Consider the following 22,240-nt stretch of genomic DNA (forward strand, 5'->3'; position numbering starts at 1 on the left):
TTTTCCTTCAGTAATTTATAACAAAATATTGATCATTAAAGAATTATAGATGAAAGACTTTTGGCCCTTCTGAGCCCCTAATTTGAGGGGTCAGCCCCTTTTTCTTGATATCAAATAAAAGGTCTTGTGATTTTGAAGACTTTTTGTTCAACAACTATTCAGAAATTTCCTTTCGTTTAAGACATATATAGAATAACAATATTTAGGGGCCAGCCCTCCAAGTCCTTAATGGGGATGTCTTGCAAAAATTATAAGGGTGTATATTGTTTAGAACATTATTCTGAACATCTTTTGTTCAATATTGCTTATCAAAATATTTCCCCTTTTCGAGATATAATGGGTCAAAGATTTAGCATTCTGGCCCCTTATGGCCCCTTATTACGTAACATATGATCAAAATTTTATTATATATAGTTGCAGAATGTTAAGATAAACATTTTTGTTTCAATAACTTATAACAAAATATTCATCATTAAAGAGTTATAGATGAAAGACTTTTGGCCCCTCTGAGCCCCTAATTTGAGGGGTCAGCCCCTTTTTCTTGATATCACATAAAAGGTCTTGTAATTTTGAAGACTTTCTGTTCAACAACTATTCAGAAATTTCCTTTCCTTTAAGAGATATGTAGACTTGAAATATTAAGGGGCCGTCCCTTTAAGTCCTTATAGGGGCTGTTTAGGAAAAATTAAAAGGATGAACATTGTTGAGAACATCATTTTAAACAACTTTTGTTCAATATTCTTTTTCAAAATGTTTCCCCTTTTCGAGATATAAATCGTCAAAGATTAAGCATTCTGGCCCCTTATGGCCCCTAATTATGTAACATATGACAAAAATATTATAACATATAGCTGTAAATTGTTAAGATAAACATTTTTGCTTCAGTAATGTATACCAAAATATTGATCGTTAAAGAGTAATTGATTTAATACTTTCGGCCCCTCTCGGCCCCTAATATGATAAGACAGCCCTTTTTTCTTGATATCGTATTAAAGATCTTGTCATTCTGCACAAATATTGTTCAGTATGTTTTAACAAAATAATTATACTTTAAAAGATATGATACAAAATGTCTCAAAAATTCATTCATGATTCATGTCCTAAATTTCGACCCCTACCGAGGTTCCATACTAGGCACTTCCGGAAAATATCTAAACCCAGGTGCATAATGGCAACATGTCCTCTATCATCACTGAAAATTTCAGCGCTCTAGCTTAAGCCGTTTTTGAGTTCCATCGCAGACAAGGAGGTCCTCTGAATTTTAATAAAAGGGCGATAACTTCCGACCGGAAGTGATTTTTCAAATTTTGAATTGCCGGTACAAACTTCAGATGATAAGACATAAACTCTGAAAATTTGAAGTAAATCGATCAATTCATCTCCGAGAAATCTTCTGCACAAAATCGGTAAGGAGAAAAAAAAGAAGAATAACTAGATGCGATCTCGTTGCGAGCAACGAGTGGGTCTTCCGTCCGATTTTTGATAAGATGTGATAAGAATTTGACTGAGACTTTCGTTCAAATATAATGATATAAATAAATTGTTAAGACGACCAATTTTGCTTCAGTATTCTATAACAAAAAAATTGATCATTAAAGATTATAGATTAAAGACTTTCGGCCCGTCTTGGCCCCTACTACACTTTTTGTTCAACAACTATGCAGAAATTCTTTTTCGTTTCCGAGATATATGCAAAAGAAATATTTAGGGGCCGGCCCTTCAACTCCTTAATGGAGACGTTTAGCAAAAGTTGAAGGTTACAATATACACATTGTTCAGAACATTATTGTGAACATCTTTTATTCAATATTGCTTATCAAAATATTTCCCACTTTCAAGATATAAAGCGTCAAAGATTTAGCATTCTGGCCCCTAATGTCCCCTTATAACGTAACATATGATGCCACCAACATGTTATATAGTTAAGGAAAGTGAAGATGATCTATTTTGCCTTCGTAATGTATTACAAAATATTGATCGTTTAAGAGTTATTGATTAAAGACTTTCGGCCCCTATCGCCCCTTATTTTGAGGGGCCAGCCCCTTTTTCTTCATATCACCTTAAAGCTCTTATGATTTTGAACACTTTTCGTTCAACAACTATTCAGAAATTCTTTTTCGTTTTCGAGATGTATGCAAAAGAAATATTTAGGGACCGGCCCTTCAACTCCTTAATGGAGACGTTTAGCAAATATTGAAAGGTTACATATTGTTCAGAACATTATTGTGAATATCTTTTATTCAATATTGCTTAGCAAAATATTTCCCACTATCGAGATATAAAGCGTCAAAGATTTAGTATTTCGGCCCCTCACAACCCCTAATTATGTAACATATGATGTGAATAACATAATATATAGTTGTAGTTTGCTCAAATAAACATTTTTGCTGCAGTAATATTTTAAAAAATATTGATCGTTAAAAAGTTATTGATGAAAGACTTTCGGCCCCTATCGGCCCCGATTTTGAGGGGCCAGTCCCTTTTTCTTGATATCACCCTCAAGCTCTTATGATTTTGAACACATTTTGTTTAACAACTATTCAGAAATTTTTTTTTCGTTTCCGAGATATATGCAAAAGAAATATATAGGGGCCGGCCCTTCAACTCCTTAATGGGGACGCTTAGCAAATATTGAAAGGTTAAATATTGTTTAGCACATTATTTTGAACATCTTTTGTTCAATATTGCTTATTAAAATATTTCCCACTTTCGAGATATAAAGCGTCAAAGATTTAGCATTCTGGCCCCTTATGGCCCCTAATTATGTAACATATGAGATTTTTATCATAATATATAGTTGTAGATTGTTCAGATAAACATTTTTGCTTCAGTAATGTATATCAAAATATTGATCGTTTAAGAGTTATGGATTTAAGAATTTTGGCCCCTCTTGGCCCCTAATGTGATGAGTCAGCCCTTTTTTCTTGATATCATAAAAAAGATCTTATTATTCTACACAATTTCTGTTCAATATGTTTTAAGAAAATATTTATTGTTTTGAAGATATGATAAAAAATGTCTCGAAAATTCACTCCTGATTCATGTCCTAAATTTTGACCCCTACCGAGCTTCCATACTAGGCATTTCCGGAAAATTTGAAAACTGAGGTGCACAACTACAACATGTCCTCTATTATCACTGAAAATTTCAGCACTCTAGCTTTTGTCATTTTTGAGTTTTTGTGTAGACAAAATGGTCACTAAAAATTCGATTAAAGGGCGATAACTTCCGACCGGAAGTGAATTTCCAAAAATTAAAGAAAATGTATTAGGTTTACATCATGATACATCATCTCTGAAAATTTCAAGTGAATCCATCCAACCATCTCTGAGAAATCGTCTGCACAAAATTTGGACAGAAAAAAATAATAATAATAATAGTGAAAAAGAAACAATAGAATAATAGAAGGGTCTTCCGTTGGAGACGGAAGACCCTAATAATAAAAGTGAAAAAGAAACATAAGAATAATAGAAGGGTCTTCCGCTGAAGACGGAAGACCCTAATAATAAAAGTGAAAAAGAAACAATACAATAATAGAAGGGTCTTCCGTTGGAGACGGAAGACCCTAAAAACAAAAACTTAATAAACTTTCTAAATCCTGGAATTTGCCACTGCTCGACCTTACTGCAATAAAAAGTGGGATGGGGGGACCAGCATGTAAAGGAAAATTTACTATAGCAAAATAACAACTCAGCTAACTCAGAAAAAGTGCCCCATCCCCCCGCGGCCCCCACGTTGTACGGTTCTGAACTTTGTGTGACGTTGAGCACTCTCAATCACGTTCTTAACGTTTTCCAATCTCCTATGCGGAGTTGTCGTTCGTTCCTCTCTCAGCATTTTCGTCGATGATCTTCTTCCCCCATTGCCTTTTACTGAGGTCTAACCGTCTTGTAGACAGATGTCGGGAAATAGACTGCATGTAAATTTTCAATTTGTGTTGTTGATTAAAAAAACATAGCTTTCAAATATGCTTATAATGTTAAGAGATGTTTTATGTGGTTTGAGCCATTTTATCTGAATGCCATGCAAGATTCAAAAAGTTCTGGGACAAATAGACCCAGGTCGAACAGAAAGCCAGGGGCGAAGGGAGCTAAACCTACGAATGCACATGCGCAACACCTGTGTTTACACTTCGGGGCAAGATGGCGGGATGTTCCGAAACCTCAAGTGGTGATTTACTTGAAAAACTTGAAATGCGTTTCGAACGTAAATCGCCAACTGATATTATCACTGAGCACATGTCCGTTGTAGCATATAATCTTATGCGTGATGAAATAAAAAATCTTGAGGAAGTAGCAGATATCTTGGGAAGTCTTAATAATCTTAACCATGAGAATTTACATGAGATCAATTTTAAAGGTCTCAATTTCGTCAAGCCAGTAGAGGAAAACCTGCGATACAGCGTTACGCTCAAGGAAATCAACATGTAAGTATTGCAGATGAAAGGTTTTGTAATTTTTTTTAATTTCCAAGACTGCCTCAAATCACAGTGCTTGGTTGATGTTTTTTATTAGTTTGGTTTGTTAGATGTTTAGAAATATGCCTAATTAATATTTTTCCTAATTCGACCAAACAGTTGTGTAATCCCGTTTGGTGGTCAGATACTAACGTCGGAGTCTATATTGCTGACCACATGATGGTTATTTCCTTCACATCGACTGTTAATGTGTAACAGGTCCAGTACAATCAGTACATTTAGCTACGTAGCTAAAATTACCTGTGGTAGCTTTATTTATCTACCTCAGGTAGCTTTATTTAGCTATTTCAAGGCACCTTTTCAAAATTTTGCTTTTTATTTTAAAAAGACGAAAAGTCGCAAGTAAATGCCTAGTAATATTTATTCTATGTATTATTTAAAAAGCAATCTAAAGCAGAGATAGTTTTAACATTGCTGCATTTGAACACTTTTAAGGAAAATATGTATTTTCATTGCTTGAGTAACTGTACACCACCTTGTGTGTGATGAGGCATGGGTAAGTATGATTGCTTCTCATTGTGCTTGTGTTAACCAGAACTGGTTTCCTTTGTTATTTCATTCAAGAAGTAACTGTTTGGTCACAAATTAACTGTAACTGTTTGATCACAAATTAACTGTTGTATATAGCCCCAAATCTTTTAGAACATTGATTGCAATTGTGCAGAAAAAGACACATTTTCAAGAGTGATTTTTTCATGAATTGTTTTCAGATGAGTTCAAAGTTGAAAATTATCACTGCAACAAAGTGCAATTTTCTGCACTTTCTGGGAAAAATGCTAATTTAAGAAATAAGTTTGATTTAATAGCTAAATAAAGCTACTTCAGGTAGGTAAATAAAGCTATGTAGGTAATTCCACCTACGTAGCTAAATCTAGTGATTGTACCAGACCAGTGTAATATGGGAAAGGAGAAAAATGCGATGGACCAGACCTGGGTTCAAACCTGGGCCCCCTAATCTCCAGTCAGGTGCTCTGCCAGCTGAACTATCTGGCCACTTGGCGATTTGGCCGCCACATTCCTCTCTCCTAAAAGGTCTTCAGCCCCAGTAGACAAACCCAGACTCTTCCCTGGCAGGTCTTTCACCTGTCACTTCCAGGGCATGGCATGGCACCAAATGTAACAGGAGAGGAGAAAAATGCCATGGAGCAGACCGGGATTCAAACCTAGGCCCCCTAATCTCCAGTTAGGTGCTCTACCACTTGAGCGGTGTCGGGTGAATACGTTCCGATTCCATGTTCGACCTGAGTGGTTCTGACCTACTCTATTTGAACAGTTTTCCCTAAAAATTAATCAAATACTTCTTCAAATGCACTGTGATCACATAATATGCATTTAATTAACACTATATTGAAATGATTAAAATATACATGGTGGGTATAAAAAAAAATGTAGACGAAAAAATAAAATGTAAAACTGTTGAAAGTATTAATTAATTTCATTCCGAAGCAATTAATTGTTAATTAATTGCTTAAGAATGAAACCACCCTGGTCAAGCATGGATTCGTGTCGAAACCACACGGATCGAACAAGTAATCGGAACATAACCCACCCGCATTCACTTGAGCTATCTGGCCACTAGCAATCTAACTCGTCTGACGGCCACAAATGAAAACAAAGAAAAGGTGCATTTGAACAGGACTTGGGGAAATTTAGTAAACATATACCTCACAAAAAAGACATTTCGGTTTTAATTATTTTGATTTTCTCACTTGAAATACTTGAGAATGTATGGACTCGGTCAGGGATCGACATTAACGGTTGTCCGATTGCCCGGGACAAGTAAATCCTCATTTCGGGCAAGTGAAACTGTCAACGTACTTGTCCGATCGGGCAAGTGAATTTTTCTCATAGAAATGTACAAATTTAGTCAGCTTACATTAATTTATAAATTAAACAATAAATAGAATCTTCACTTCCGCCAGATACCTGACATTGATTTACATTAGGAAATCCTTGGTAGCGTTTCTAGAATATACGGACCATTTAAAAATCGGGTTCATTATTCTGTTTTCTTTCGTGATAAATACGCTCTACTTATAACAAATTTGTTAACTTCTAATTAGGAAATTCATTCACAGAATATAAGTAACACGATGTATGCCAATCCAGATATGTATGTTTCATAGCAGTTGTCTTCCTTTACTGTTGCTTTTTATCTCTGAAAATCACGTTTCACAAAAGGATTCTACAGAAATTATTTTTTAAAAATATGAAGTTTATTAAAAGAAAACGGAGGGATAATGTTGCATGGCAGTGTGTTAACATATTAAATTGACAAGGACAGTGATACACATGCATGTACAAACGAAGCATCGAAATTACTTTTTTATGTAGCTCAACTTGCCAAGTTGACAGTAGTGTATTTGGTCACATTTTTTCTTCTCAGTTTACAGTAATAAATAATATTTTTCTTTCCTAATTTTGGGCAACCAAGTTTTGCATTCGGACAAGTCCAAGTCTGAGATCACTTGCCCGAAGGACAAGTGAATCTAAAAGTTAATGTCTATCCCTGTCGGTTTCAGGATGATATACTTTGTGTTTTGTCTGTCTGGATGAATATAAAAATAAAAATTGAAAGTTTCTGAAATTAGCAGTTTTTTAAAATATCGCATTTCTATGTATACTGGTGTTTTACATTATCACTGTACTTAAAATTTTAGAAATTGAAATCTAATTTCACAAGGAATCACTAATTCTCCTACAGTTTTAAAACTGTCTGATTTCAATATAACTTAGTGCACAAGTAGGCCAAAATGAGACACATAATTCTGTATATATATATTCTGTTTTTGATTTCAATGAAGGGTGTTGCCGAGGTTTCTAAAAACAGATTGAATTTTCTGTTAAGTTCTTCAAAAGGCTATACCTCCTTTGATTTCATTAAAACTTTTTTCCACAAGTCAATCACATTGATTTATGCTTGTATGGTAAAAGAAATCATCTTTCTAAGGTATTTTGGACAGAGTCTATGAATTACAATGGAACATATACCTGTAAGTGCTCATTTTCTCTAACATAGTATTCTTTTATTTTAAGATCAAAGTACTCAACATTTGTGAACAAATTTGGAGTGAGTCTTTGGTATGTTCTGAAAGGAAAACAGCCTGTTATTTCTGAGGCAAAGTATCGGTGCCTATTTGAGCAATTTCTTCAGATGTTTGGAATCGAAGTCATGTAAGTGTTAAAAAATCATCAGTTTTCCATTTTTTTTTTAATATTCTGTCTTAGACAATTAAGCTGTATTGTTTTAAGCCATTTATGTCTGTCAGTCCCTTCATTTGTCTGCCTGTTGGCTGTCTCTCTGAAATCTTTTTTAATTTATGTTTGGCACAAAACACTATGAGGCCTTGAATTATCAAACCGCATTGGAGGTGCATCTTTTGTAGAAGGTATGATGCACTTTAAAAGTTTAGCCACAGTATGTTGTAATTATCCTACCACAGATGAAGTTTTTTGGGGGATGGGGTTACAGGAATCGCCTTGTCTGTCTGTCCCTAACTCTCCATGCATATCATGTCTGGATCATAACTTTTTAATGGAAAAATTGTTGGTCCAGGAAGATTGTTCTTGAAATAAACTGTAAAGATTACAGTTAACTGATGGATGTGTCATGACCTTCATCAGAGGACATTTAAACAAGTTCAAGATCTCTCTCAAAAAAAATATTCCTGTCATGACCATATCTTGCAACAGAAAAACATGGTACTTGTACTTGGAATCCAGATAATAAAATGACAAATTAACTGTATTAGGTTGTGGTATTGTTTAAATAAATGATATCTTTATAAATAAAAATCACAATGACCAAAGCTAAAGATTGGTTATTTACAACCATTAAATTTATGTGACAAGTACTATTTGTTATAAGGCCTAGATAAAGAAAGTGTGTGTTTCCGGTTCCCCGACTGACTCTAAAATATATGAGCCAACCCTGAAAAATTTATTCGCCAATATTTTTTCTGGAAGTTAGCAGTTCCATCTTCACTATTAGAAATCCTAATCTTGACTACTTTGGTGTTTGAGAAAATGCATATCCTATACACATTAAAAACAAATGCCATTAGTAAGCCTCCCTTTTGGGAAAAAGAAAGGAACTCTTGAATTTTAACTAATAAAATGTTAAAATAAAATAAAATGTTTTGCCTACCTACCCTATTTTTTCTCGGGTTGGAAGAGGAAACACACTATTTATTTATCTTGGCCTAATGAATTAGTACAGAAGGAGATGCACCTCAAACTTTAGAAAGAAAAGTAATCATTGAAGTCTTTGCACATAAATTGACATTACATTTTTTTTTTCCATGCACACTCATCTGTGTATGCTGTTTAAACAATATTTGATGGGTGTATATGTATCATGTGCCGTAGTGCCAGTGCACTTTATTTATTTAAAAGTATGTTAAATACATGCATGTGTCATAATATGTCTCATCCTTATTTTTGTCAGGGCACAGCCTGAAATAGATATGGAATCAACAGAGATTTTTCATAGAAAAGTTTCATCAAGGGCAGATATTGTGTGCTTTAGTCCTAAAGATGTTGAGAAATACTCTTTGGCAGTTTGCAAGGTACTCCTAAATTTTGCTGCATAGAATGTACTGTTTTTGTGCCTGTTAGTGCTACCTTTTTTAGGCTAAAACAAGAATTCTGCCAAAATAGTTGATGAAGATATTACACTACATTGAAATACAGGTGGGCTTTATTGAAGCTAGTGCCTAATAGTCTTTTAACTATGATTGCACTAAGTAATGAGTACATATACAGTAAATAAACCACTTGCATCCAATAAGTCAGTACATGTATCATACACTATAATAGTGTAACTCAAAATATAGTGATAGGACAATAGTATTTGTTTACATTAGCTTACATGAGTAACTTTAGCCCTGCTGTTCTGAAGATTTTTAAAAGATTTTTCTCCTTTATATTCCCATAAAAAATTGTGACACCATAGTATGGCCCCACCCTAACTCTAAGGGATTTCTCTGAATCCTTACAACACAGAGATTCTTCAATATCAACATAATAATAGTATATCACAGTTATAGACATGACCTTGCAGTTATCAGGGTATGGAAAAAGAACGTTCTTTCATTCTTAATTCAAAATCTTATACACAGGAGTAATGTTTTTTTGTTTGACAAGGAAAAAAATCAGATCAGAAACTGTTGAAGTAGATTTTGGAAAAAATTACTTTATTCTAACTAGTGATGGGAATCGGTAAGATTTTCATAATTGATGATAGGGTTACTCTTTCTAACTAATTATCGATTATAATCGGACATTTACAAAGTCTATCTACTTAGTTAATTAAATGGGTAAAGGGAAGTTAAATTTGTTAAAAACTAGTTTTAATTGTAACGGGGACCGTTACAGATGTTCTAGCTGCAATAATGTAGCCCTCTCCGATTTTTTTATCTGATTTTTTCTGGAGAGGGCTACAATTCCACAGCATCTCTGTAATGGTGCAAATATATTTTTTAAATACGGGCGACTGCAGGCAAAATAAATTGTTTTTACATTCAACTTACTTCTAAAAAGGCGAAATTTTTATTCACTGTCAACAACATAGCCCGTTAAACGCGAAAACCAGATAAAATAAATCTGCTTGTTTACCAGTCGCTCTCATCAGAAGCCATGACAGTTCTCGCGTGATGCACTGAGACTTGCGCTTGAAAATTATAAATTACTTTGTAAAGTAGATTTTCGGGGTTACTAAATGATTATGCTGTATGGCATCATTAAATATTTATAATTAAAACTATTCCATGTGACATTTTTTCGTAAACAGCGATATTTATGCCTAAAATAAGGTAATTCATACAGAGATCCGCTCCCTAGAGATCCCTAGTCTCATTGGCTGTCCCAAAATAAAATCGATCAAGGTCAGTAAACATGGCGGATAAATTCAAGTTGTGATGTTGACATACACGAAAAATAACCGATATATGGATTGTTCTGTGTATGTTTGGATTGATTTATGTTTTGCATAACTACATTTTTGGAGTTCAGGTAAGAAATGTCAATTAAATAGCCATTTACTGATAATTTAAGCCGAAATTCGTGCGGGAGTGAATCACTCCCGCACTTGCACCATTACGGAGATCCTTAGGAGTTGTAGCCCTCTCCCAAAAAAAAAAAAAAAAAAAAAAAAAAAAGGGAGAGGGCTACATTATTGCAGCTACAGATGTTCCCCAAACGCTCCCCAACACCCTTTTGGTGTCTTATTTCCTGTAAGCTTCATCAAATAAGGCAATGAAGTATATTGATCGTTTTTTGCATTTCACGCGTGCGCACGTGAATGCATGTGCAGGATGACCAAGTCATCTCATCTATACTATTAATGCATCTTTATATTCTCAGTATCAAAACATTTCATCAAAAAATAAATAAGTTCTGGCTATATCAAGTATATTGGTCATCTTAGCATTGCACGCATGCGCACCTGCATGCATGTTCATAATGACCATGCCATTTTGTTTACACTTATAATATGTCTGTTTATTCTTAGTATCAAAGCTTTTCATAAAAAAATATAAAAGTTATGGCTATATTAAGTATATTGGTCATTTAACACATTGCACGCGCGCGCACGTGCATGCATATGCATGCATGCATGCATGTGCATGATGACCATGTCATCTTGTCTACACTTTTAATATATATAAATATTTTGAGTATCAAAGCATTTCATCAAAAAGTATAAAAGTTACAGCTATATCAAGTATATTGGTCATTTTACGCATTGCACGCGCACGCACGTGCATGCACGTGCGCGAAAAATGACCTTGATTCCGCATATCTACATAACATGCCTATTAACTCTAAAAAGGTTTCACCTCAATCGGATGAGTAGTTGACAAGATCACTCGCGGACAAAAAAGTACCCAGGAAGAAGAAGAAGAAGAAGAAAAATAATAATAATAACTAGATGAGATCTCGTTGCGAGCAACGAGTAGGTCTTCCGTCCGATTTTTCGATAAGATGAAATATGATTTTGACTATGAACTTTGTTAAAAGATAATAATATATAGACTTCCCTAATTAGATTTCATTCTTTTGATTTATATAACATTATCAAAGAGCTATAGATGACAGGTTTCTGGCCCCTCTGAGCCCCTAGTTTGAGGGGTCAGCCCCTTTTTCTTGATATCAAATGAAAGGTCTTGTGATTTTGAACACTTTTCATTCAACAACTATTCAGAGATTTCCTTTCGTTGTGAAGATATGCTGAATGGAAATATTTAGGGGCCACCCTTCCAAGTCCTTAATGGGGCCGTTTGACAAAAATTGAAAGGGTGCATATTGTTTAGAACATTATTCTGACCATCTTTTGTTCAGTATTGCTTATCAAAATATTCCCCCTTTTCGAGATATAAAGCGTCAAAGATTTAGTGTTCTGGCCCCTTTTGACCCCTTATCACGTAACATATGATCAGAATCTTATCATATATTGTTGTAAATCGTTACGATAAACATCTTTGCTTCAGTAATGTATTACAAATTATTGATCGTTAAAGAGTTAGAAATGAAAGACTTTTGGCCCCTCTGAGCCCCTAATTTGAGGGGTCAGCCCCTTTTTCTTCATATCAAATGAAAGGTCTTGTGATTTTGAACACTTTTTGTTCAATAACTATTCAGAGATTTCTTTTCGTTATGGAGATATGCTGAATGGAAATATTTAGGGGCCACCCCTCCAAGTCCTTAATGGGGCCGTTTGACAAAAATTGAAAGGGTGCATATTGTTTAGAACATTATTCTGACCATCTTTTGTTCAGTATTGCTTATCAAAATATTCCCCCTTTTCGAGATATAAAGCGTCAAAGATTTAGCATTCTGGCCCCTTGTCACCCCTTATTACGTAACATATGATCAGAATCTTATCATATATTGTTGTAAATCGTTAAGTTTAGCATCTTTGCTTCAGTAATGTATTACAAATTATTGATCGTTAAAGAGTTAAAGATGGAAGAATTTTGGCCCCTCTGAGCCCCTAATTTGAGGGGTCAGCCCCTTTTTCTTCATATCAAATGAAAGGTCGTATCATTCTGTACAACTTTTCTTCTATATGTTTTAACAAATTCTTAACATGTTTGAAGATATAAAAGAAAAGGTGTAAAATTTTGTGAGATGTTTCTGAGACATTTTTTGAGCCCTACCGAGCTTCGGCGCCTTTTGCGCTAGAGAGATTTGGACACCTGCCTGCAAATCTACAAACCTTCCCCTACCTTCACTGAAAATCGTGACTCAATATCTTAAGTCGTTTCGGAGGAGTTTCCAGGACAAGCCGACCCTCTGAAAATCAGAAAATCCTAAATATCTCGAGATGGAAAGTGACGTCATCAACGAAAAAAATTTCCAATAAGGTTCAGATCAATACCTATCAGATCTGAAAGTTTCATGAAAATCGGCCAAGACGTTACCGAGAACTTGCGTGCACAAAATCGGTAAGAATAATAATAATAATAACTAGATGAGATCTCGTTGCGAGCAACGAGTAGGTCTTCCGTCCGATTTTTCAATAAGATGAGATATGATTTTGACTATGATCTTTGTTGAAAGATAATAATATATAGACTTCCCTAATTAGATTTCATTCTTTTGATTTATATAACATTATCAAAGAGCTATAGATGACAGGCTTTTGGCCCCTCTGAGCCCCTAGTTTGAGGGGTCAGCTCCTTTTTCTTGATATCAATTGAAAGGTCTTCTGATTTTGGAAACGTTTTGTTCACGAAATTTTCAGAGATTTCTTTTCGTTGTGGAGATATGCTGAATGGAAATATTTAGGGGCCACCCCACCAAGTTCTTAATGGGGCCGATTAACAAAATTGAAAGGGTGCATATTGTTGAGAACATTATTCTGACCATCTTTTGTTCAATATTGCTTATCAAAATATTCCCTCTTTTCGAGATATAAAGCATCAAAGATTTAGCATTCTGGCCCTTGTGACCCCTTATTACGTAACATATGATCAGAATCTTATCATATATTGTTGTCAATCGTTAAGATAAACATCTTTGCTTCAGTAATGTATTACAAATTACTGATCGTTAAAGAGTTAGAGGTGAAAGAATTTTGGCCCCTCTGAGCCCCTAATTTGAGGGGCAGCCCCCTTTTTCTTGATATCAAATGAAAGATCTTGTGATTTTGAAGACTTTTTGTTCAACAACTATTCAGAAATTTCTTTTCGTTGTGGAGATATGCTGAATGGAAATATATAGGGGCCACCCCTCCAAGTCCTTAATGGGGCCGTTTGACAAAAATTGAAAGGGTGCATATTATTTAGAACATTATTCTGACCATCTTTTGTTCAATATTGCTTATCAAAATATTCCCCCTTTTCGAGATATAAAGCCTCAAAGATTTAGCATTCTGGCCCCTTGTGACCCCTTATTACGTAACATATGATCAGAATCTTATCATATATTGTTGTCAATCGTTTTGATAAGCATCTTTGCTTCAGTAATATATTACAAATTATTGATTGTTAAAGAATTATAGATGAAAGACTTTTGGCCCATCTGAAACCCTAATTTGAGGGGTCAGCCCCTTTTTCTTGATATCAAATGAAAGGTCTTGTGATTTTGAAGACTTTTTGTTAAACAACTATTCAGAGATTTCTTTTCGTTTTGGAGATATGCTGAATTGAAATATTTAGGGGCCACCCCTCCAAGTCCTTAATGGGGCCGTTTGACAAAAATTGAAAGGGTGCATATTGTTTCGAACATTATTCTGAACATCTTTTGTTCAGTATTGCTTATCAAAATATTCCCCCTTTTCGAGATATAAAGCCTCAAAGATTTAGCATTCTGGCCCCTTTTGACCCCTTATTACGTAACATATGATTAGAATCTTATCATATACTGTTGTAAATCGTTAAGATAAGCATTTTTGCTTCAGTAATGTATTACAAATTATTGATCGTTAAAGAGTTATAGATGAAAGAATTTTGGCCCCCCTGAACCCCTAATTTGAGGGGTCAGCCCCTTTTTCTTGATATCAAATGAAAGGTCTTGTGATTTTGAAGACTTTTTGTTAAACAACTATTCAGAGATTTCTTTTCGTTTAAGGGATATGCTGAATTGAAATATTTAGGGGCTACCCCTCCAAGTCCTTAATGGGGCTGTTTGACAAAAATTGAAAGGTTGCATTTTGTTTAGAACATTATTCTGAACATCTTTTGTTCAGTATTGCTTATCAAAATGTTCCCCCTTTTCGAGATATAAAGCCTCAAAGATTTAGCATTCTGGCCCCTTTTGACCCCTTATTACGTAACATATGATTAGAATCTTATCATATACTGTTGTAAATCGTTAAGATAAGCATTTTTGCTTCAGTAATGTATTACAAATTATTGATCGTTAAAGAGTTATAGATGAAAGAGTTTTGGCCCCTCTGAAACCCTAATTTGAGGGGTCAGCCCCTTTTTCTTGATATCAAATGAAAGGTCTTGTGATTTTGAAGACTTTTTGTTAAACAACTATTCAGAGATTTCTTTTTGTTTTGGAGATATGCTGAATTGAAATATTTAGGGGCCACCCCTTCAAGTCCTTAATGGGGCCGTTTGACAAAAATTGAAAGGGTGCATATTGTTTAGAACATTATTCTGAACATCTTTTGTTCAGTATTGCTTATCAAAATATTCCCCCTTTTCGAGATATAAAGCCTCAAAGATTTAGCATTCTGGCCCCTTTTGACCCCTTATTACGTAACAAATGATCAGAATCTTATCATATATTGTTGTAAGTCGTTAAGATAAGCATCTTTGCTTCAGTAATGTATTACAAATTATTGATCGTTAAAGAGTTATAGATGAAAGACTTTTGGCCCCTCTGAGCCCCTAATTTGAGGGGTCAGCCCCATTTTCTTGATATCACATGAAAGGTCGTATCAATCTGCACAACTTTTCTTCTATATGTTTTAACAAATTCTTCACATTTATGAAGATATGAAAGAAAAGGTGTAAAATTTTGTGAGATGTTTCTGAGACATTTTTTGAGTCCTACCGAGCTTCGGCGCCTTTTGCGCTAGAGAAATTTGGACACCTGCCTGCAAATCTACAATCCTTCCCCTACCTTCACTGAAAATCTTGACTAATTATTTCAAGTCGTTTCGGAGGAGTTTCCAGGACAGGCCGACCCTCTGAAAATCAGAAAATCCTAAATATCTCGAGATGGAAAGTGACGTCATCAGCGAAAAAAATTTCCAATAAGGTTCAGATCAATACCTATCAGATCTGAGAGTTTCATGAAAATCGGCCGAGACGTTACCGAGAACTCGCGTGCACAAAATCGGTAAGAATAATAATAATAACTAGATGGTTCTCGTTGCGAGCAACGAGTGGGTCTTCCGTCTGATTTTGGATAAGATTAGTCAAGATCTTGACTGAGATATTCGTCTGTAAAGAGTGAAAGGATGCATGTTGTTTAAAACATTATTTTGAGCTTCTTTTGTTCATTATTGCTTATCAAAATATTTCCCCTTGTTCGAGGTGTCAAAAATTTAGCATTCTGGCCCCTTATTACGTAAGATAAGTTCAAAATTTTATAATATATAGTTGCAGAACTTTAAAATAAACATTTTTGCTTCAGTAATTTATAACAAAATATTCATCATTAGAGAGTTATAGATGAAACTCTTTTGGCCCTTCTGAGCCCCTAATTTGAGGGGTCAGCCCCTTTTTCTTGATATCAAATGAAAGGTCTTGTGATTTTGAAGACTTTTTGTTCAACAACTATTCAGAAATTTCCTTTCATTTAAGAGATATATAGAATAACACTATTTAGGGGCCAGCCCTCCAACTCCTTAATGGGGATGTCTTGCAAAAATTAAAAGGCTGTATATTGTTTAGAACATTATTTTGAACGTCTTTTGTTCAATATTGCTTATCAAAATATTTCCCCTTTTCGAGATATAAATTGTCAAAGATTTAGCATTCTGGCCCCTTATGGCCCTTATTACGTAACATATGATCAAAATTTTATAATATATAGTTGCAAAATGTTAAGATGAACATTTTTGCTTCAATAATTTATAACAAAATATTCATCATTAAAGAGTTATAGATGAAAGACTTTTGGCCCTTCTGAGCACCTAATTTTAGGGGTCAGCCCCTTTTTCTTGATATCAAATGAAAGGTCTTGTGATTTTGAAGACTTTTTGTTCAACAATTATTCAAAAATTTCCTTTCGTTTAAGAGATATATAGAATAACAATATTTAGGGGCCAGCCCTCCAACTCCTTAATGGGGATATCTTGCAAAATTTTTAAGGGTGTATATTGTTTAGAACATTATTCTGAACATCTTTTGTTCAATATTGCTTATCAAAATATTTTCCCTTTTCGAGATATAATGTGTCAAAGATTAAGCATTCTGGCCCCTTATGGCCCTTATTACGTAACATATGATCAAAATTTTATAATATAAAGTTGCAAAATGTTAAGACGAACATTTTTGCTTCAATAATGTATAACAAAATATTCATCATTAAAGAGTTATAGATGAAAGACTTTTGGCCCTTCTGAGCCCCTAATTTGAGGGGTCAGCCCCTTTTTCTTGATATCAAATGAAAGGTCTTGTGATTTTGAAGACTTTTTGTTCAACAACTATTCAGAAATTTCCTTTCGTTTAAGAGATATATAGAATAACAATATTTAGGGGCCAGCCCTCCAAGTCCTTAATGGGGATGTCTTGCAAAAATTAAAAAGGTGTATGTTGTTAAGAACATTATTTTGAACATCTTTTGTTCAATATTGCTTATCAAAATATTTCCCCTTTTCGAGATATAAATTGTCAAAGATTTACCATTCTGGCCCCTTATGGCCCCTTATTACGTAACATATGATCAAAATTTTATAATATATAGTTGCAGAATGTTAAGATGAACATTTTTGCTTCAATAATTTATAACAAAATATTCATCATTAAAGAGTTATAGATGTAAGACTTTTGGCCCTTCTGAGCCCCTAATTTGAGGGGTCAGCCCCTTTTTCTTGATATCAAATGAAAAGTCTTGTGATTTTGAAGACTTTTTGTTCAATATGTTTTAACAAAATACTTCTATTTAAAATGTTATTTTAAGAAATGTCTCTAAAATTCACTCATTAATCACGTCCTAAATTTCGACCCCTGCAGAGCTTCCATACTGCGCACTTCCGGAAAATTTGAAAACCAAGGTGCACATCTAGAACATGTTCTCTATCACCACTGAAAGTTTCAACACTCTAGCATTTGTCGTTCTTGAGTTTTTGTGCAGACACAAGGTCTATGTAAAAATCGATCAAAGCGCGATAACCTCTGACCGGAAGTGATTTTTCAAAAACTGACATGGCGTTATAAACTTCAGATAGCAACGCATTAACCCTGAAAATTTGAAGCAAATCGATCGAGAGATCTCCGAGAAATCTTCTGCACAAAATCGGTAAGGAAAAAAAAAAGAATAATAATAATAAGAAAAGTGAAAAATCAACAATAGAATAATAGAAGGGTCTTCCGCAGAAGACGGAAGACCCTAATAATAATAATAGGGAAAAAGAAACCGAACGAAAACAATAAGGTCTTCCGTTGGAGACGAAAGACCTTAATAATAGGGAAAAAGAAACCGAACGAAAACAATAAGGTCTTCCGTCTGGAACGGAAGACCTTAATAAGAAACAGAGTAAAAACAATATGTTCCCCAACTTCGTTTGGGGAACATAACAAGGGCCAAGCCCTCTTCCAAGGGGAGATAATCAAGAAAAGACAAAAATAGGGTGGGGTCATTAAAAAATCTTCTTCTCAAGAACCACTGGGCCAGAAAAGCTGAAACTTATGTGGAATCATACTGGGATAGTGTAGATTCTAAGTTCAAATCATGACCCCCGGGGGCAGGGTGGGGCCACAATCGGGAATCCAAGTTTTACATTGAAATATGTAGAAAAAAATTTCTTCTCAAGAACCACAGGGCTAGAAAAGCTGAAATTTAATTGTTCAAATCATGACCCCAGGAGGTAGGGCGAGGCCACAATAGGGAATCCAAGTTTTACATTGAAATATGTAGAAAAAATCTTCTCAAGAACCAATGGGCCAGAAAAGCTGAAACTTATGTGGAAACCTCTGGGAGGTAGACGTGTAGATTCTAAATTGTTCAAATTGTGACCCCTAGGGCTAGGGGCGGGGCCACAAAAGGGAATCCAATTTTAACATTGAAATATATATCAAAAATCTTTAAAAATCTTCTTCTCAGGAACCACTGGGCCAGAAAAGCTGAAATTTATATGAAAGCATCTGGAAGTAGTGTAGATTCTAATTTGTTCAAATCATAACCCGGGGGGTAGGGCGGGGCCACAATAGGGAATCCAAGTTTTACATTGAAATATGTAGAAAAATCTTTAAAAATAATCTTTTCAAGAACCACTGGGCCAGAAAACCTGAAACTTAAGTGGAAGCATCCTGGGGTAGTGCAGATTCTAAATTATTCAAATCATGACCCCCGGGGGTAGGGGCCACAATAGGTATTGGGGGGGGGGGATCGGGTGAAAAACAGCAATGACAAAGTTACTCAGGTGAGCGTTGTGGCCCATGGGCCTCTTCGTTGTTTATTTTGCTGAAAAAGAATAAATGAATATCATCTGAGTGTTTTGTTGAGTGTGTATCTGTTTTTCTTTAATTTTTCTTCATATGCTGTACAGATATAAAACTTATGTCTAATTTCATTTTAGGTGAAAAATGAATGCTGTTTCACTGATGTGGAGACAGAACCATCAGCGCCAAAATTAAGAAGAACAGAAGATGCCCCACAAAGAATCCAAATACGTAAAGAAAAATTTAGTTTACCTGATGGGTTACATGCACAACATGTTGGTGACCTCTTGGCCTACCTTGACAAATCAGTATGTAAAGAAGCAATTTTGGGAATGACAGTGGAAAAAACAATGGTATGCTCAGAAACTCCATTGAATATTGACCAAAATTTGGTCACTATGTAATTAAGATAAATGTACACTTATTGATGTATATATCTTTAAAAATCTTCTTTTCAAGAACAGCAAAGCCATGATTATTCAAATTAATATAGAAGCATCCTCGATAGTTGATTCAGATATGTTCAAGTCATGCCCTAAGGAGAAGGGAAGGCCACAACAGGGGATCAAAGTTTTACATAGGAATATACATGTATATAGGAAAAGTCTTTAAAAAATCTCAAGAACAGCAAAGCCATGATAAGTCATGTAAATACAGAAGCATCCTCAGGAAGTGTAAAAAATCTCAAGAACAGCAAAGCCATGATAAGTCATGTAAATACAGAAGCATCCTCAGGAAGTGTAGATTCAGATTTGTTCAAATCATGATCTTTGGGTTAGGGCAAGGCCACAACAGGGAACAAAGCTTTACATAGGGATATATAGGAAATTTCTTTAAAAGCCTTCTTCTCAAGAACAGCGAGCCATAATTAGTCATATTTATACAAAAGCATTCTTAGGTAGTGTAGATTCAGGTTTGTTCAAATCACGACTTCGGGGATAGAATGGGATCACAACAGGCGATCAAAGTTTTATATGCAGGGGTTGTCTAGCCCCTTTTCCACTTTTGAAAGTGGAGGAACAAGAGCATCTTGGTTGGCATCAGTCTTCATGGCCAAATCTTTTTTTTTCAGCACATGCCTTTCGGGCAGATGTATCCACTAATTTTACACTAGCCCAAACAAATATTCACATGCCAAAAATTTTATCAAGTAATTTTATTCTTATTTGCCTTTTCATGCCAAGGTCACAATTTTTCATGGTGAATGAAATATAAAAATCTTTTAAAAATTTTTGAAGAACGGTAGGGCTAAAGTTACTGTGGTGATCGCTGTGGTCCATAAGCCTGTTGAGTTACATGTAAGTCCAGACCACTTCTAAACTCAGAGTGCTGGTGGTCTGAGAAACTCATTATACTCACATGACTGTTAAAGCCCATGGGCCTCTTGTTTTTTTTGGAAATGAAGAGAGGTAAAGATCTTCTGATGAAGAGCAGCAGAGCCAAGTTGACTCAGGTTAACAGTGTTGCCCATAGACCTCTTGTTATGAAGACTTCTCTTTTCTTTACAGGTTACATTCACAAGGTTATTGGTGAAGGATGAAACAATGGAAAAGCTTCAAAGATCATCAAGTGATTCAGTAAAGTTAAAGGAAGAAGAAAGGCCTGTTCTGTATTACAGTAAACGTTACAATTACTTGCTGCTGGAGGATAGAAAAGAAATTGTAAAAGCTCTTCTGACTCTCGCAGTGATGGAAAAGCGGCGAGCAAAAAAGTCTTGATATCAGACGCTGTTCTTTACAGAGCTATTTTTGTCTGATAAGTGTTTACAAATGGAACTCTTAAGTTTGACTGGTGCTAATTTTTATAGGGAACCTTACAGATGTTCTTCATATGGCTCCCCTACTTTCAAATGGTACCCAATTTCTTTCAAGCATCATTGGGTAACACATACATTTATAATATGTACATGTGTACCACCATTTCACCTTCCTAAGTATTGTTTTTGGAATTATAACACAGGTTTGCAAAAATTAGGCCAGTCAGAATTCATATCATTTCCATGCACATGCTGTGATGCTATATAAATGATTTCATACTGCATAACTCTTAAAAACATTTTCAAAGTATTTCATTGAAAAATTAAAAAATATATATATAACCATGAAAGGATTAGCCAACCAGATATCAGATGGTTTGTACACTAGTATAGGCTTTCCTGACTGTCTATCAATGTGTTAGCTTTTTGAGGTCATTAACACTGTGAGGCTTAGAGCCTTCATACCTTGTCAGTTTATGTATTTTTGGGGAAGATGTATTGTAATTCAAAAGTAAGTCAACTTTGCTTCATTTTGATTTTTTTTTTAGCTTTATATATGTCAAGTAATGCCCAAATCATATCTTGAAAACTGAGGCCCAGCAACATCAAACTTTGTCAGTATCCTGAGAAGAAAATGTTTTGTAATACAAAAGTACCTTGACATCATTTTGAAAATAAAACATAAGAATCCAAACTGCTTATTTGCTAATTTTATCCTTAAACTCCTCCCAATTGTATGTAGAAGGAGCTTCAAGGCATTTATTCCAAAATTGATTATTTTAATTTGTACATTAATTTACGTCTGCATAATGTTCCTTACAGATCTATTCATTGAAATATGTTTACACACTGTGTCAATGATAATGTTTTTCTATCAAAGTGCTAATTAAAATAGCTTTTTTGTTACATCTATACTTATAAATTAATAAATTTTGCAAATAAACTCCGAAACGGATGCATCAGAGTTTTTACTTACTCCTCTAAGAATACACTAGATACAATATGATGTCCGTAAACTATATTTAGATTTCACTCGCATTGTAAGTATCGTGCATTAAATCAAATGTCTACTTTTATTTTCTATAAACAGCCATGAAATAGCAAAAACGTGAGTACGGTGGCGTTTCCGGTTGGCGGATCTAAGTTTCTGGCGATTTTCAATGAAACTGACAACAATCAATCGTTTATTCATTTCATAAAACGTCATCACTGAATTATTCAATCAAAACTTGATTTAAATGACATAAAAGAAATAAGTTGTGATAACCTATTAAAAAGGGAAATGTGCAAATAATTTTTGTCATTCACCGATCTTAATATTGACGGAAGCTTCTAGAACATCATATAGCATCGAGCCCGATGTTAAAAATAAAAACAAGACGATTATAGCTGCAGGAACATAAAAAAAGAAGCTTTTGAGTGAATGGTCATTGAAATAAT

The 22,240-nt window shown here is 34.7% G+C and overlaps 1 protein-coding gene across 1 annotated transcript; it reads left to right on the top strand.

Moving 5' to 3' along the window:
• The first annotated feature begins 4,142 nt into the window (after positions 1-4,142).
• On the top strand, positions 4,143-21,500 carry LOC133178621 (uncharacterized). The gene is made up of 5 exons (XM_061313352.1): positions 4,143-4,426; positions 7,514-7,651; positions 8,925-9,045; positions 19,182-19,397; positions 20,553-21,500. The coding sequence occupies exons 1-5, from the start codon at positions 4,143-4,145 to the stop codon at positions 20,760-20,762; spliced, it is 969 nt and encodes a 322-aa protein (XP_061169336.1). The 3' UTR covers positions 20,763-21,500.
• Positions 21,501-22,240: the final 740 nt, after the last annotated feature.

This window comes from Saccostrea echinata, unplaced genomic scaffold, assembly GCF_033153115.1.
Source record: "Saccostrea echinata isolate AGI-Se365-2 ecotype Australia unplaced genomic scaffold, CSIRO_AGI_Sech_v1 ptg000003l, whole genome shotgun sequence".
Taxonomy (NCBI): Eukaryota; Metazoa; Mollusca; class Bivalvia; order Ostreida; family Ostreidae; genus Saccostrea; species Saccostrea echinata.